This window comes from Alexandromys fortis, unplaced genomic scaffold (assembly GCF_014885135.2).
Source record: "Alexandromys fortis isolate MF-2015 unplaced genomic scaffold, M_Fortis_MF-2015_v1.1 scaffold_227, whole genome shotgun sequence".
Taxonomy (NCBI): domain Eukaryota; kingdom Metazoa; phylum Chordata; class Mammalia; order Rodentia; family Cricetidae; genus Alexandromys; species Alexandromys fortis.
Genome location: NW_026068109.1, coordinates 1,176,753 through 1,194,506, shown reverse-complemented (window position 1 = coordinate 1,194,506; position 17,754 = coordinate 1,176,753). Strand labels below are relative to the sequence as shown.

Sequence of the window (17,754 nt, the reverse complement as noted above, 5' to 3'; positions counted from 1 at the left end):
TGGAACTCATTCTGTAGTGAGTCCCGGCTAGCCCGAACTCACAGGGATCCACCTGCCTCCACCTCCTGAGTGCTGGAATTTAAGGTATATGCTACCATCACTTGGCCTCTTCCTCTTTTTAAAAGACAGTATCTTACTATGTAACCCCAGGGTCTCAAACTTGCTATCTAGCTGATGCTGGCATCAGCTCTTGATCCTTTCAGCCTCTTGAATGATGGGAATACAGGCCTGTGCCATTATATATGGCGAAGTCCTGCCATACCCGGTCCCTCGAATGCACCTCGGGCATCTGTATAAGGCATGTGAAACAGTCCTAAAACCTCTGAGAAGAACACAAACAAGCAGATGCAGGAGGGAAGAGGCCCAGACTTCAGAGTGGCACCAAGCTGGCACTGTATGGCAGACATGTTGCCTTTGGAATGCCCTGGCCTGGACAGGGTTGCTGGAGAAGCCTTTGGTTCTGATTCTAGTAAAGGAAGGGCCCTTCTAACCCTCAGAGCGGGACAACTCAAGGGTCCTTTCTCTCCTTGTCCTGTCACCCCCATCTCCATGCAATCCGATTGCTGGTTCTGAAGAGGACCCCTGGTGTTTCATACAATTTCCCTTCTTGTGTGGCAGACTTGGGCACCAACTTTCTGTCTGGAGGACCAAGAGGGTGGACAAGGCTGGGATTACAGGGCTAGAGGAGCTTAGAAAAGCAACTAGACAAGTATTGAGAAGTTTCTGGGCCTACCCTTGAGCTGACCCCAAACAACACAGCAAAGTTGTGAAAACTGGACGGTGCAAGATGAGAGGGTGTCACCAAGTTCCAGCTTGGCCAGGGACACAGCACCAGGCCGCAGAGTCGAAAGAGGAACTAGTACTGATACCGAAGCTCACAGGAGGCTGGCTGGTGCTTGTGGCCTGAAGCCAGCTGTGAAGGCCTAAGACAAACATATCAACACTCCCCATCAAAAGGACAGATGTAGCATGCTGGGAAGACACAAAATCTAAAGTGACCCAGCCTTCAAGGAGCCAGGGCAACCTCACTTCACAGAAGAAATGATCCACACGGGTGTCAAAGGTCACAAGCACTGGGATTATCTGAAGAGAATTTAGACGGTGAGGTCAAATGCTGTTGAGAAAGAGCTGTCGACTCAGAATCTATGCTCAGGGAAAACATCCTCAGCAGTAAGGATGCGATGAAGAAACGGCTGTCAGTGGGTGCAGGGGAAAGAGAAGCTGAGAAAAGCTGAATGAACTTCTGCAAGTAGAACAAGACACAGACAGGAACCTGGGAACCAGCGCTGAAGACAGAACAAAAGGAGACTGAATCAAATATAAAACCATCTGCCTTGAGTTTTTTCTTTCTTTTCACAAAAATTATCAGATTGCTTTTGTATACTTATTCATTTACTCTGTGGGAGGCACGGAACTGCATATGCCATGGCACACATGTGGAGGTCGGAGGTCAACTTGTGGGAGTCACTTCTCTCCTTCCTCAGTGTAGGACCCAGGGACTGAACTTGGGTTGCTGGGCTCAGGAGCAAGCACTTTTCCTTAGTGAGCTATCTTGCTAGCCTTTGTGTGCACCCCACTGTGTGTGTGTGTGTGTGTTAGTTAAGGCAAGGTCTCACGTCACCCAGGCTGGCCTCCAACTAGCTTAGCTGTGTAGCCAAGGACGACCTTGAGCATCTGATCCTCTTGTCTCCACTTCCTGAGTGCTGGGATTATAGTTTGTGGACCATCCTGCCCATCTTATGGGGTGCTGGTATTTATGCATGCTAGGCAAGTACTTTACCAACCAACCAAGCTTCACCCCTAGCTCACGTGAGCTCATGAATTTCTTAAAATGTCTGATGACTGAAAGTATAATACACTGCACTATTTTTTGTTTGTTTAGTCATGGTGTCTTAGCCAGGCAAGTGTTCTACCACTGAGCTACACCCCCACATCCTGACGAGATTTTTCAGTGGATGGAGATATAAAGTACACAATACAGTCAGGAATGAGGGACATTAAGTAACACTCAGAAGGAAAGACTCTATACTCTAGCTGAAGAGGAGAAACACTGATTCCAAGCCCACCCAAATAAACGTGATGAACTCCCTGGAAGTATAACACCAGGGTACACGAACACCCGCCAACACTCTGTTCCGGAGGAAGGAAGTAGACGGAATGGGAAGAGCAGAGGCAAGTGACACACCTAAACCCAAGCACAGCACTGAAAACAGACGTTCAGGGGCTGGGAAGATGCTTTAGTCCAGACAGCGCTGCCACATAAGCATGAAGATGTGAGTTTAGACCATGGGCACCTATATTAGCCAGGCATGGGGGCAAACACCTATAATCCTAGCAATCGCCTCACTAGCCCCCATAAATAGAATTAGTTCATACCAGAAAGATACAAGAAAATTTCCAACTGGACCCAGCCAGCTGGCTTGGAGGGTAAAGGTGCCTGCTGCCAAGGCTGATGGCCTGGAGACCCACAAAGTAGAAGGAGAGAACCAACTCTTCCAAGTTGTCCTCTGACCTCCACATGTACACTGTAGCATAAGTGCACATATACTCAATAAATAAAAGTGTAATAAATGTATAAAATAAATGCAATAACAATTATAAAAAAGAAAATCCCCAAGTCTTAGAAATTACATAATATACATATAAGACTCTGATGGGTCAAAGACGAAATCTTAAAAGAAAATGGGAAAACAATCTGAGCTGGATGAAAATAAAAGTACAATGTATTTAAAATTTGTGAAAAGTAGCCATAGCAGCAAAAAGAAAATTTATACCATTAAAGTCTAATAGGGAAAAAAAGTCTCAAGTCCCAAGTTTTTACCTTAAGAATCTAAAAAAGGGGGCTGGAGATCACTGGCTGTTCTTCCAGGGAACCTGGATTTGATTCCCAGCACCAACATGGAATCTCACAACCATCTGTAACTACAGTACCTGAGGAATCTAATGTCTTCTTCTGGCCTCTGTGGACACCGTGTGCATGTGGTACACAGACATACATGCAGATAAAACACCCATACTCATTAACAACAAAACAAAACTAGAAAATGAAAAGCAAAATAAACCCAAGCAAGTAGAAGGAAATACTAACGATGAGGTAGGAATCAATGAAATTGAAAAGGGAAAACAAAATAAAGGAAAAAAAAAAAACCATCACGAAAGCAAAGCCATTCTTTGGAGAGACTAACACATCTTCCAGTGTCTCCAGAAGCTCCCCGAAGAAGAAGGCACTTCCCTAGTCATCCATCGAGCCACGGCCCTGAAATCCCAGCCAAAGAGAGCACCAAACAGTAGAGCTAAACAAAGCAACCAGAAAGCCTCAAACCTCACCAACTCTACAAATGAAAGAGGCAGGGTCTCTTCTGGTCTTAGGAGCCATCTTGGCTGGATGGTTCTGGAGGTCAGGCTTGAGGAGAACTCTGGAAGCAGCAGGAGGTAGGTAGGCAGTCACCTGGCCCACCCAGGAGCTAGGTTCAGTCAGGTGTGTTTTTCACCACCCACCCAATCCCACACGCAGCAGTAAATGGGAGGGTTTTGTTTGCTTACTTTTGATCTGCTACTAGCCACCTAGGGTTCAGCAAGCCAGGCGCACACTCTATGGCTGGCCTGTAGCCCAAGCCCTGAGAAGCTTGGTAAGAAGGAAGGTGATAGCGTACAGCATCCTTGGGACGAAGGCCGACAGTAGGAACTGGAAGCCTCCACTGTGGGACCCTAAGAAGCTACCTCCCAGAGGCTAAGATGAAGCCAAGGGCTTAGCTCTGAGAACTGAGAGAGAAAAAAAAAAAAAAAACAACAGTACAAGCAGTATCAAAGACACCAAGGAACTACTCTTGGGTGCTATGACTTGAAAGCTTAATCATAACCTGATTCAAGAAACAAATTCAGGGCCCACATGTGACGGTTAACATTCAGCACTAAGGAGACCAAGGCAGCAGCACTATTAGTTCAAGAACAGCCTGAGCTACATACAAACACTAGGGATAGATGGCAGTGACAGTATACTAGCAGCCCAAGGTCCTGGGATCCATTAACAACCACATAAACTAGTAATTCAAAGTTTACAAAGACCAACAAACAAAGAACACAGAGGAAGGAAGGGGCTGGGGAGATGGTTCAGTGGTAAAGTGCTTGCATGAAAGCCCAAGGACGCAATTTCAATCCCTCACACCCATGTAAAAAGTTAGGTGTCTGGGGCTCAGCAGTTACAAGTACTAGCTGCTCTTCCAGTAGACCTGTGTTTGATTCCCAGCACCCACGCATGGTAGCTCACAACCATCTGTAGCTCCAGTTCTAGGGGATTCCTCTTCTGACCTCTTTGGGATCCAGGCTTGTAAGTGGTACACAGAAGTTTTTGTTTTTAATTCTTAAAACAGGGAGCCCCTGACTCAATTAGATAGCTAGTCTCAAAAAATAAGACAGCAGTCAAGGAAGACATGAGACATGGACCTTTGACTTCTACTTGTGAGCAGACACAAGTGTATGCAGAGAGAGAGAGAGAGAGAGAGAGAGAGAGAGAGAGAGAGAGAGAGAGAGAGAGAGAGAGAGAGAGAAAAGAGCAAGAAGCCTATCTACCCACCAAGCCACCAAGGGTCAAAGCAGAAGAGCTGTCCTATTCTCCAGACTCACCCTGCAGGGGCTGGCCATTGTTTCTTAGAGTTCCCTGCCAGCAACTGTTCTAGGCCCGCACCCAAGTGTTGGGTGTTAGTGCCAATTGTCAGATTCTAAAATTTGGTCAACTAATTTCAGTGGAATTCTGTTAGGAGATCCAGGAAGAATGCCCAGGACTCTCCCTTAACTGAATGCAAATGCCCTGTACAAAATTAATTTCTGCTGATTCTTGGAACATCATCAGTCTCAGATGACTTCCACATTACCATAGTATGCTGTCTCAACAGCAATTAAAAGACAAGACCACAAAGCTAGGCATAGTGGACACCTTTAGTCCCAGCACTCAGGAGGCAGAGGAAAGTGTATTTCTGAGTTCAAGGCCAGCCTACTCTGGTGAGTTCCAGGCAGGGCTATACAGAGAAACCCTGTCTTAGAAAAATAAATAACCATCAATAAAATGAACAAGATCACAGCTGTGATGACACGAATAATGCCCTCCTTGGGAGCCTAGTGTGCTTGTCCTGAACTCATGGCATGCTGAGGGCATGAGGCAGCCAGCCAAAGACGTCTGCTTTGCTTTCACTGCCTGCCTCGAGCGTGACAAGACAAGCGGAAGCCCGTCACATCCCAGGTGGCAGTCATTAGGAAAAGGTTACTTCTAAGGCTTAGAATCTCAGCGCCATGATATGAGAGCCAAGACAGGTTTCTCATCAAAGGCATGGACACTGCTCCAAGCTGGAAGGTGATGATACAGGTGGATTGGATTAGTGAGGGGAAGTCGGCACGAAGAATAATGGAACCAAAAGGATGGGTGTCTTGTGGAGCCAGATAACAAAACCAGTGGTAAAGCACCTGCCAAGCAAGCAAGAGGACTGGAGCGCAAGTCTCCAGCACCCAGGTAAATGCCGAGAAGGATGCACGGGTCACCCCAGGGCTCTCCAGAGCAAGCTGGCTGAGATGAGCTGAAGCAGCGAGTTCTGAGTTAGGTGAGAGAACCGGCCTCTCTATCATGTGGAAAGGAAGACACCGACACCAACCTTGTCCCCCCACACATGCAAACGTATATACCCAAACACTACATACATAAAAGGAAAGAAAATTCTGAATTTTTAAAAATAGAACCAAATCAGGCCAGTTAGCTTCACACCTTCTTGAAATTCTCTACAATATAAAGAGAAAGAAGTCTGAGATACCTGGTCAAACAGGTAAACGGTGACATCATCAAAAAATGTCACTGCCTTCTTTTCCTTCTTCCAGTCATCTGGCAGCTGCTCAATAGCCTCAGCAGCTGAGGGTTTCAACAAACTCCGCAAGTGCCTGCCATCATCATTACTAACTATAATGGGCACTGGGTGCTCTGTGTCGTCTTCTGACTCGGAGCTAAGGCTGTGCAAGTTGAAGGCCCGCAGGTCCTCGTCCGAGTCGTCACTGTTCTCATCTTCCTCATCAGCATCCATCCCATCCTCTGAGAGGTCCAGCACCCCAGACACACAGAGTTTGCCGAGGTACTTCCCTTCGATGTCTGGTTCCTTCAGCTTCGGGCTCTCGAAGTGGCTGGACATGGACTTATCCAGTGTGGAACTTGTGTACGCAAGGAGTTCATTAGTGTTGGTGCCGGTAGAGGCCAGGGTGCATAGGTGATCTTCCTGTGTCTCCAGGTCATCACAGCTGCTAAGTTCTGAATTCAGCAAACTAAAGGGGCTGCTGGCCTCATCATCCACAGGAAATGTCTCTCTGGAAGCATCAGCTGGTGTGGGCTGCAACATTTCTTGTAGTTCTGAGTGACAAGAATTCTGCAAAGCAGACACCTGACTTTGATCTGGCTGGCTCTGTGGGGCTTCCAAACAGCTGTCTCCGACGTCAGAACTTTCCTCTGGAACAACAGGCTCGGGTGGGGACTGGCCTTTTACCAAGGCCGGGGCAGAGGCAGAGGCAGAGGCAGAGGCAGAGGCAGAGGCAGAGGCAGAGGCAGATGTCACTGGGACCTCCTCAGGCTTTTTATCTGGCTCTGAGTCATTGTCTGAGAAGTATGCAGAGTCTCGATACGAACTCTGGGTGCCTAGTGTGAAGCTCTGAGGGTGGCCTTCAGCACCCCTGTGGCCATCGCCCGCATCTGAGATGACAATGACTGGATTGGGAGGCAAACTGTTCTGGCCACTGTCACCTGCTGCAGTTGTGTCTGAATCAGCAGTGCCCTCAGGTGCAGGGTGCAGGGTCCACTCAGGAGACTCCAGGTTCTCTGTTTCATAGCCACTATCTGCGGGCTTATCAGGGGGCAAGAGTTTCTGCGGGGTGTGGGAGCCCAGGGACTCTAGCAATGCCTCGTGGACATCCACCGAGTCCAGGGAATCTGGTGTCTCCACAGACTGCTCTGAGGTGGGGATGGGTGTTGACAAACTGTCTTCTAAAAGGCTATCTTGGCTGGTGGAATCTGAGGAGAGGGCAGATGCCAAGGCTGCATCTTTGGGGGCAGCCTTGTAATTGATCTCATTTAAAGTCTCCACAGTTTCCGAGCTTTTCTCCAGTGAGCTGCCACTAAGAAGGTCTTCTGAAAATGGCTGATTTTGTAAATCCTGTCTGGATTCTGGAAGACTACTCCCCATACTACCCTGACCAGTAAGACCATCATTCACAAAAGTGGAGTCTCTTTTGGTGAGATCCAAGGCCTCCTTGTTTTGGCAAGTGATGTCTGGGGGTCCATCACCCTCATCATGAGTTTTGGCATCAGTAAGAGTTTCATCTGGGGTAGTCATAGGGCTGGGGCTTACAGCCAGGCAGATGGAGTCCTCAGGGACTCTGACATCTATAAAAGATTTGGGTTCTCCTGGCCTCAGAATTGAATCTAAGGGGCCATTAGAAGGTGCTTCTTCTGTGAGTGAGGCCGGAGGTATCTGCACTTCTGGGTAGGCTTGTGGTGACGTACTGTCCTGAGGCATGACACCTGTACCTTCATTCTCTCTGCTCATGCTTTCCTGTGACAGAGGAAAGCTCAGTGTCGTCTCAGGAAACTCAACTTCAGAACTCAGAGAATCTCTCTGGGGTGAACCTAGCAGCGTCGAGGTAAAACCTGCATTCTTAAGTTCTGTTTGAAGATCGTTCACTGGCTCCTTGCTAGGCAGCGAGTCTTTCAGAAGATTTTTCTCCTGAAGAAATAAAAAGTTTTTTGATAATTCTTGAACACTCAGTGGATCAAAGTGATCTTGGTGCAAAAGACTTTCTGATAAGCACAGAGGGTCCTGGTCGAAAAGTTTACGGGACTTTTCTTTGTCGGGGTGGCAAGTGTCTTTGGGGTCATCCAGGCTCGAACTCAAGGTGGCTGGCTTAAAGTCAGTTTGGACCCCATTTAGTTCCATTAGATCAAATATTTTTTGGTGACTGGGCAGGTCATCTGCTCTGTCAAGGTCACTGGAAATGTTGAAAGGGCTCCCAGGGAGGCTGGCCACATGCGAGTCCTCAGCAGAGCTGGGTTCTTTAGGTAGGGCACTGCTCTGGAAGAAATCGTCATCTGTACTGGGCTCCTCAGATACAAGGTTCTTGAGGGTCGTGAGCTGGGGTGCCTCAGCTCCAGCCCTTTCTGGGTTATCCACTTCAGTTGTGAGCAGTGTGGGTGGATAATCCAGCCCTAAGTTGCTGCTGCTTTTCTCTTCCAATTGGATGTAATAGTCACTTCCAACAGAGAGGTTGTGGGCATCAAACACAGGAACCACCCCAGGGGCCCTCAGGGGGACTTCTTGGCCACTATCATCTTGTTTGCCAGGGCCAGGATCTGAAAGTGAACTCTCAAACACCTCGACTGGGAAGAACATGCTGGAGAACGACAAGGCTTCGTCTGGGTGACTCCGAGCTCGCTCATCAAAATGGTCATGCTTGGCAGCTTCCCACACATACTCAAAGCTCAGCCCCTGGCTGGTCTCAGTCACCGTGAGGACCTCCTCCATCTCCCGACCTAGCCGGTCCCGGGCAAAGTGGTCAAGGATGGGGAAGGCGGCACTACTTGACGTGTCCCTGCTGGTGGTGTTTGGCTTGAGAGCGGTCCACTGCTGTTCAAAGTCGACCTCTGAGTCCCGCTGGCTCTGCATCCGCAGGTAAGTGAGTAGTCGGTGCACATCTTCTGCGGCTGGCCTCTTGTCAGGAGAGAGCCAGCAGAACTGTAACACTTCATACCTGAGAGCCACACAATTGACAATTAATGAACGGAACACACTGACTGAAAGTAAGGAATAAGCTTATCTCAGAGCCAACTCAACATGCCCTTCCCCAAGATTTCTAGACCTCAACCACTGCCAGCCATGTTAAGGGCTTACCTCAGAGTGATTATGGTGCAGAAGGAAAGGAAAGAACACATGATGCACACATTTTTTTTGATTTTGTTTGCAGGACACTTCACAGTATAATGTTACAAGCTGTCTGCCAGATCACATGTTCTTGTAATAACCTCATAAAAAATATATTTTTTGGTTGCTGTTCTAAATCTTTTTTGTTAATGTTTTGATAGCATTCTAAGAACATGCAAATTGTTTTTTTAAAAAAATGATTCATGCTCTAGCTTGCATATGTTTAGTTTTAATGTTTCATTAGCATATATTAACTTTTTTCCTTTTATTTTCCAGACAAGGATTCTCTATGTAACAGCTCTGGCTGTCCTGGAACTCACTCTGTGGACCAGCCTGGCCTTGAACTCATAGTGATCTGCCAGCCTCCTGAATGCTGGGATTAAGGTGTGCATGCAGCAGCAGCACCACCTGGCTAGCACATATTAATTATGCACAACAATGGGTTTCATTATGACATTTTCATACATCACATACTGTATTAGGATCATATTCACACAGCCACCCCTCACCCTCTCTTGCTCTTTCCTACTCCCAAAAATCCCATTCTTCCCAACTAGCCTCCCCTCTATTTTCATGTGTGTGTTTGTGACCCAAAGGTGTTCATTAGGGCTGCTTACAGGACTGTGTGTATCTTATCAGTGGCTATACCACTGAGAACTGCCTCTCCCTGCGTCACCAATCCTATGTGTATCAACATTTAAGGAGGGTCAGGACCCCATGAGCACCCCATCGCAGGGTGCTGACAAGCCCAATCTTGTAGACCCCTGAATTCTGAAATGGTTCTGCCACATTCTCGCCTTCAGTTTTCCTAAACATTTACTTATTTAGTCAGGAGTGGGACACATCAAGGCACTTATTTGGTTCAGAGGGCCCTTTGGAGAAGTTGGTCTCTCCTTCCACATGTGGTCCCAGGAACTAAATGCTTTCTGGGTTTGGTGGTAAGTACCTTTACCCCGAGCCATCTTGGTAGCCCTACATTCTCCTCTATTTAGCAGAGATGTGTTTACCACTTTCTGTCAAACACTAGGAATGGAAGCCAGGACCTTGTGTGTGCTGGCCAGGGCTCTTCGCAGCACTACACTCACAGTCCTACCCTGAGTTTCTATTTACTATTAAAGACTTTCAGTGTGCGCAATGCAAGTGCAGGTGACAACGAGATAGGCTAATGCAGAGATGACACTTGCATGATCAACCATGAATAATGTAAAAATGAGGCTGTGAACTCAGATCCTTCTGCTTGAGTGGCAGGCACTGCCCTGACTAAGCCATCTCCCCACACTCCTTCCTTGTTTTTGTAGATTACAAATCAGAAGGAAGCTACCAACCATCTATCAGAATAAGGCTGCTCCAGCTGGGGCTTTGGGAGTTTCATGTCCCTCTCTCTAACGACTTGATTGAGAACATCCAGGTCGGAAAGATTTGCATAAGGCTGAGCAGCATTACTGAAGAGTTCCCAAAGTGTCACACCCAATGACCTGTGGAAAGCAAGAGGGTCATGTTGTGGTCTCATTTTTATTTGTAGCATCAGCAACTGTATGAACAAGATATGCATGGAAGTAATTATTTATTAGTAAGATCAAGAAAAAACAGCTCTTAAATAATATCCCAATGGCAAAAAAAAAAAAAAAAGCTATTTGGATGACCAGAAGGCCTTCTCATATTTATTTCATCACTATAATAGGGCATAATATAATTGCAAGAATTAAACAATATGATCCCTTGTGATTTTAAAACTTAAAAGAACCAGGCAGTGGTGGCGCACACCTTTAATCACAGCACTTGGGAGGCAGAGGCAGGTGGGATCTCTGTGAGTTCAAGGCCGGTCTGGTCTACAGGACAAGTTCCAGGACATCCAGGGATGTTGCAGAAAGAAACCCTGGTCTGAAAAAAAACCAAGCCAAACCAAACCAAACCAAACCCAACAATGCTGTGGAACAATCCTTCTGTACACTGTCAATATGTATTACTATACTGATTAATAAAGAAGCTGATGGCCTATAGCAAGGCAGGATAAAGTTAGGCGTGACAACCAGACGGAGAATACTAGGATGAAAAGGGTGGAGTCAGAGGAGACGCCAGGAGACACAGAGGGAGCAGGATATGCTGAAGGAAAGGTAGAACCACGACATACCTGGCAGAATGTAGATTAATAGAAATAGGTTAATTTAAGTTATAAGAACTAGTTAGTAATAAGCCTGAGCTATCAGCCAAGTATTTATAATTCATATTCAGCCTCTGAGTCAGTTATTTGAGACCAGATGGTCAGCACAGGAAAACTGCTCCTACAAAGCGACAACAAAAAAGATCCCCCATAAAAAAAAAAAAAAAAACAAAGTTAAAGGTAATTAGTTGAAAGACTGACAAGATGTGTTAAAGCTTGGCAAAGTGGTTCAACAATATACACACTCTGAATTCTGAGATGGGGAATCCTACTGAATAACTATAAACAATGTAAAATAATTCCAAGATACTTTAACATGAGTAAAACCTCACTTCACAATCAGACCTGTCACCTGTTGTTTTGGTTGCTCCTTAGCCTCCTAGCTTGTGGCAGGTGTCACCACGGTGGGACACCCTATCTCAGGATCTATACAACTACCTCTTTTGTTATTGGTGCTATCTGTAGACAAGTTCTCACCGTGTAGACTGAGCTAAAAAGGAATGCCTATCTTGGTTTTTAATCACAGTGGTCCTCCTGCCTCAGTCAAATGTTAGGTTTATAAACATGTGATGTACACCCATCTCACCCTCCCCCGCCAATTTGTCCTTGCACCCTAGAGCTCTGTCCCCTAGAAAGGCTTCTGCTTAGTTCAAAGGAAGGCCTTTCCTTCAGAGCCCCCTATTGCTGCTTTCCACTCTTACTGCAATACGGGAATCTCCTGGGATAGGCTCAGGGAACCAGGAATGTCATCTGCATAGTTTACATTTTAAAAAATTGTATTATTTTATGTACAGGGGTATTTGTCTACATGCATGTCTGTGCACTGTTTGCAGGCCTGGTGCCATGGAACCCCTTGGAACTGGATGGAACCCCTTGGAACTGGATGGAACCCCTTGGAAAGATGGAATGTGAGTGGCCGTGCTGGTGCTGGGAATCCAACTCGGGTCTTCTGCAGGAGCAGGAGCAGCCAGTACTCTTAACCACAGAGCCATCTTTTTAGATTCTTCTGGGACAATTCTAAACAAGTAAGTTGGTTCTTAGGATCCATATCACTCTTTTTTGTTTTTAAATAAAAGTCAGGGTCTCACTATGCAGCCCAGGCTGGCCTGGAACTTACTACATAAACTAGGCAGGTCATGAATGCAAAAAGATTTGCCTACCTCTGTTCCCAGTGCTGGAATTAGGGGTGTGTGCCACCACACATGGCCTGTATCTAACATTTAGTGACAGAGCCAGGTTTGGCCTGGGAAAGTGGAGTTTTTCAAAAGCTCCCTGTGATTTATAATTCTGTCTTCTTCCAGATTTGGGGTGTGGTTATGAGACTGTGGAGATATTTTGTTTGTGTCTTAACAACTGAAGCTTGCCTGAAGATCAGAATGCAGAGTTAAGCCAATAAAAGGCCAGACAGTGGTGGCGCACACTTTTAATCCCAGGACTCAGGAGGCAGGGGCAGAGGGATCTCCATTAGTTCAAGGCCACGCTGGGCTACACAAAATTGATCCAGTCCAAAAGAGAAACAGAGCCCACACAAAGGAGATCCCAGCACTTAGGAGTCACATCCCCTTAATCCCAGCACTAGGGAGGTGGAGACAGGAGTGATGTGGCTGGGCGGAGAGAGGAATATAAGGCGGGAGGAGACATGAGCTCAGTGAGTCCGAGGCAGCAGTCTGAAGCAGGCAGTCTGAGGACAGGATTGCCCCATGGTCTGTGCACTGATAGAGATAAGAACTCTAGTGGCTGCCGCAATTCTCTGATCCTTCAGCTTTCACCCCGATAGCTGACTCCGAGTTATTATTATTAACAACAATTAGAATTTGTGCTACATGAGACTGTTCAATACCTACTAGGAACCTTTGAGTAACAACAGCACACAGTGGCTTTCTTTGCTGTTTTGCAGCCTGGTATTCAATTTCCTGCTGCTACTGTACAAGTGACTGAGTAGAGTCAGCATGTCCCATGTCCACAGAGATCATTTCTCCTAAAGGAGGAGAGAGGATGAAAGCCCTCACGCCAAGCCAGAAGGCAGCACCTTCTCCTTGGCAAAGAATCCTCAGGGGTGTATGATCACTTTCAGTACAAAAATGTTTAAAACACTGGCTATTGACCTTAGAGAGTTTCCAATTTTATTGAAGAAAATAAAGGATCCATGTGAAATGCTAAAAACCAAAAGGTTTGTTTGGCAAGAGACAGAATGAGCCGCATTGCCTATCTCCTGCCTCAGGCTTCCATAGCCCTCACTCACCTCACTTCCTTCTCTCCCAGTAAGACATTCTCAAACCAAAGCACCAGGCTCTGCCACTCCCCCCCCACTCTTCAGAGGGCGTGAAAGGAAGTGCAGGTCCCCGCTGCTTGGGCGCACAGGAAGAACCGTGTTCTGCTGCTTTCCCTCCTCTAAGTTCTGCATGAGGCTCCCTCATCCGCCTTGGCATGAGCAGGATGGTGGGACCTGCCAGCAACTGCTTTGACAGTCAGGAGCAGTGCCAATTCTGCCTTGGGGAACACAGGCTCCATTTTCATGTCAATCATCCTGCTAAACACAAGAATCTAAGGTGGGTAAGAAGGCAGGAACTTCCAGGGTGAAGCTAGTTTTGAGAACCGAGCATACAAAAGCCACCTTTGAGCCCTAGGGCACCTATGCAAGCACTTAGGTTTCTTTGTCTAAGGCTCCATGGAAGAAGGCAATGCTGAACAGGCCAAAGCCCTGGGTCTACTCAGGCAAAAGCCCTGGGTCTACTCAGGCAAAGAGTCCCACAGAAAGACTCTACTTCTGGGCAGATATAAGCCAGCTCTTGAAAGGCAAGCTGCCAGACAGGGAGAAAGAAGAGTGACTAATGGGGATGAGTTACAAAGTAACCAGAGTCAGCCTTGAAGAATCATTATCTGAGAAACATTTTAAGCTCAGTCTGCAATGCCCTGTAGGTGGCAAGGCACCCAAGTACCCAAAAGACGCAAATCCAGGTCCTCTGTGGGGGAGTGAATCTCAGTCTAGATGCCATGCAATCTCACCATAAGGAGAGTCAGGGGAAGCAATTCTCCATCCAGAAGCAGAAGGTATTATTTATTGCATTAATTTGACACAGATCACAGTTCAGTTATAAAAAACTCTGATAATTAAAAAAAAGCAGAGAGATTTAACAAAAAAGACACAGCTGAAAAGAGAATCTTAAAATAGAGAATTAGAGGCTGGAGAGATGGCTCAGCAGTTAAGAATTCTGGCTGCTCTTCCAAAGGACCCGGGTTCAATTCTCTGAATTCACATAGCAGCTCACAACTGTGTATGTAATGCCAGTTTCAGAGGATCTGACTCGCTCACAAAGATACACATGCAAAACACCAATGCACATAAAATAAAAATAAACCCTTAAAAAATAGAAAATTAGTGGGTAGAACATGTGTTCTAAAATCAAAAGGGTGAAATGCAAAGGGTCAATTAAGAGACGTAAGATAGAGTAGGAAGCAACAATAATTAATGTTCAATTAGCCTTCCCGAAGGAGGGAACATAAACAGAGGCAATAGTTAGAGGATAAGGGCTACAGTTTTTCTAGAACCAATGCACTGTATCAACCTATAGATTTAGAAAGTCAAATAAAAAACAAGCAGGGGTGGGTGTATCAATCCAAACCCATACAATTAACACTGACAAACATCACAGGAAAATAAAAAATAGGAGAAGAGAAAAAAAAAGTCAGAGAAGAATGTTAAGTCAGCCAGAGAAAATGTCGTATTACCTTCAAAGACTTACAGCTGACTTCACAAAAGCAACAATGGAAGCCAGAGGACAGTAGAATGATATCTTCAACATGCTTGGAGGAAATAACTGTTATCAAGTAAAAACAGTTCAAGGGACGAGAACAAAACAGGCAAGTGTAAGCAGTCTGTTACCAGTAGGCCTCACTCAATCAAACCAGGAAGGACACACTTTAAGTAGAAGTAGTATAACCACAGTGGAAGGTCTGAGATCAAACACAAAATTAAACAAAAGAAACACAAGGAAAGCAGTTTGTTATGTGGATAAATCTAAATGGATATTGATGTTAAAAAAATAACATGTTAGCCAGGTATGGCAGTACACCCTTTTAATGTTAGCATTCAGGAAGAAGAGGAAGGCAGATCTCTGAGAGTTTTAGGTCATCCTGGTGTACAGAGTGAGTTCCAGGACAACCAGGGCTATACACACAGAGAGAAACTGTCTTGAAAAACCAAAACCAAAACCAAAGAAAGAAAGAAACAAACAAACAAAAGTTATGTTTTTTTGTTTGGGGGTAGGGGTAAAAGAAAAAATTAGAATATCCAACAATGGCACATAACCGTGTGTGTGCATGTGCACGTCCGTGTGGAGGAGGGTACACAGCTCAAGAGAAGTGGAATGCTCTAAGTCCTGTACTAGTCAAGAAAGAGGGTTAGAAAATGACGTCAGATTAAGTCTGTGAAGTTCACACATACTGTCTGTAATTTCTAGGATAACTGATTAAAAGTACAGGTGCAGAAAGCATAGCTCCCAAATGAAGAGGAAAACAGCTAAAAAAGGAAACCAATCCAAAGCAAAGGTAAGAAAAAGAAAACCAAAAATAAACATGAAAACAACACCCCAAAATGTAGCTGTCATTAAGAAAACCACGACACTGTCTAGTCTAAGATTTGGAGACATCATTTTAGCACCATATGAAATGACCCTTAAAAATCAGTCTTACATAACAGCCCAAACTCCCTTCAGCTTTCCATTCACTCAGTAAAGATCAAGCATCCATTATATTCCAGGCACTGTGTAAGCACAAAATGTAAAACAGATGTGGTTCTTGTTTTTAGTAGAAGAAAATGGACAGAAGGTGCAGTATTCAAAATTGTTACCATGGCTATGGCACATGATATGTCTTTCCTAACGTAATTACTTCTATACTCAAAGAGAAGAGAGTCAGGCCTTTACTAAAGAAATCAAATTAAATGGCATATCAGATACCTACCAGATATTACTGTATTTAGTCTGCTCTGCACTCAGGAGTCTGTCTTGAAAGCTGGTCACTAATTCTGGAGCAGTCCACCTCAGAGGGAAAATTTTTTTGTCATCTGTCTCAATGTAATCCTCCTGCACGATCACAAGCACAATGTTCAGAGGAATTCCATGTGAGGGGAGCTTGATAGCTTAAGAGCAAAACGTTTTCAAAAATGCACACCCAATCAAAAACACAGTAGGGAGGAGGGGAAGCCGGCACAAAGAGAGATTTCTGGATGGAAGGAAGAGACATGGGGTGTTCCTCTGAAGTCTGGAGGTTTTGTAAACCGGTCTCTAAAGCACATTTGCTCGGTCACCTTTAGCACAGGCTGGCCTTCTGCACTGAGGACTGTGCTGGTCACCGCAGCTGATGTTACAGACTGTTCTCCCAGCACTTACCAGCAGTAAAGTGACGGGTGAGCTACAGACACTAGAAGCCCTCTTCCTTAGCTGTAAATTATGGCTGCACAAAGCCAACCACCTTTGAAAGGGGTTGGAAAGGTAATGCTAGCAACAGCTTCACAGTATGCAGTAAGAGCTTCAAACACTACAGCTACTGCTTGACAGGACACCAACCTAAATTTGCACGTTTTGAAAGTATCACATCTCGGGTCCTCACATGAACCCACTAAATCACAGATAAACAGTATATTTCTATTGCTGCTTAGAAAACAATGGGGATAACAATAAAATTCCTTTTAAAAAATACAATTATTTTATATGTATGAATATTTTATCTGAACGTATGTATGTATGTATGTACACCATGTATGTGTACAAAGGCCAAGGAGGAGGTCAGAAAAGATCCCCTGGAACTAGAGTTACAAACTGCTGTGAGCCTCCATGTGGGTGCTGGGAAATGAACCTGTGTCCTCTGCTGCAAGAACAGCAAGTGCTTTAACCTCTAAACCATCTCTCTCCAGCCTCAGCAATATCTCTGCTCATGTCCTTGTTCAGCTGAGCTCTGCAAACACATACAGATGAAAATATAATCTACTAATTTATTTTCTTTTTGGTCTATTTATAACAGTTTCAAAAGAACAAAACCATAAATATCAATTTTATCAAACCTGTGCTGCAGTTTTATTGACTGTGTGGAGAAATATCTACATGACACATGTGCTTTGCTCTCCAAGTGTTAATAACCATTTTGCCCACATGCTAATTATAAATTTTACTGTACAGGGCTAGTGAAATGGCTCAACACATAAAGGCATTTATTGCCAAGCCTGATAACTTGAGTTCTGTCCTGGGAACCCACATGGTAGAAAGAAAGAATTGACATCTGTAAGTTGCCCTCTAACTTCCACACACATGTCCTTGGCATGTACATGCTCACAAACATACATGTCCACATGAAATAAGTACAAAGTTGAAGTATTTTTTAAATTTTTTATATCATTCAGTCAAACTGAATCAATTACACTGAATTGCAAATGTCTTTAAACCTCAGAGTCTTTCAAAAGCTGTCATAATGGGGGCTGGAGAGATGGCTTAGTGGTTAAGAGCATTGCCTGCTCTTCCAAAGGTCCTGAGTTCAATTCCCAGCAACTACATGGTGGCTCACAACCATCTGAAATGAGGTCTGGTGCCATCTTCTGGCCTGCAGGCATACACACAGACAGAATATTGTATAACATAACATAATAAATAAATAAATATT

At 45.2% G+C, this 17,754-nt stretch overlaps 1 protein-coding gene across 1 annotated transcript in view; it reads right to left on the bottom strand.

Annotated features, from left to right (window-relative positions):
- The window catches only part of Lmtk2 (lemur tyrosine kinase 2), a 90,194-nt gene that overhangs the window by 5,829 nt on the left and 66,611 nt on the right, over positions 1 to 17,754 (bottom strand). Inside the window, exons 9-11 of the mRNA XM_050124418.1 lie at positions 16,063 to 16,240; positions 10,265 to 10,414; positions 5,799 to 8,769 (exon numbers count right to left, since the gene is read on the bottom strand). Coding sequence (XP_049980375.1) covers positions 5,799 to 8,769; positions 10,265 to 10,414; positions 16,063 to 16,240 — 3,299 coding nt within the window. The remainder of the gene's footprint in view (positions 1 to 5,798; positions 8,770 to 10,264; positions 10,415 to 16,062; positions 16,241 to 17,754) is intronic.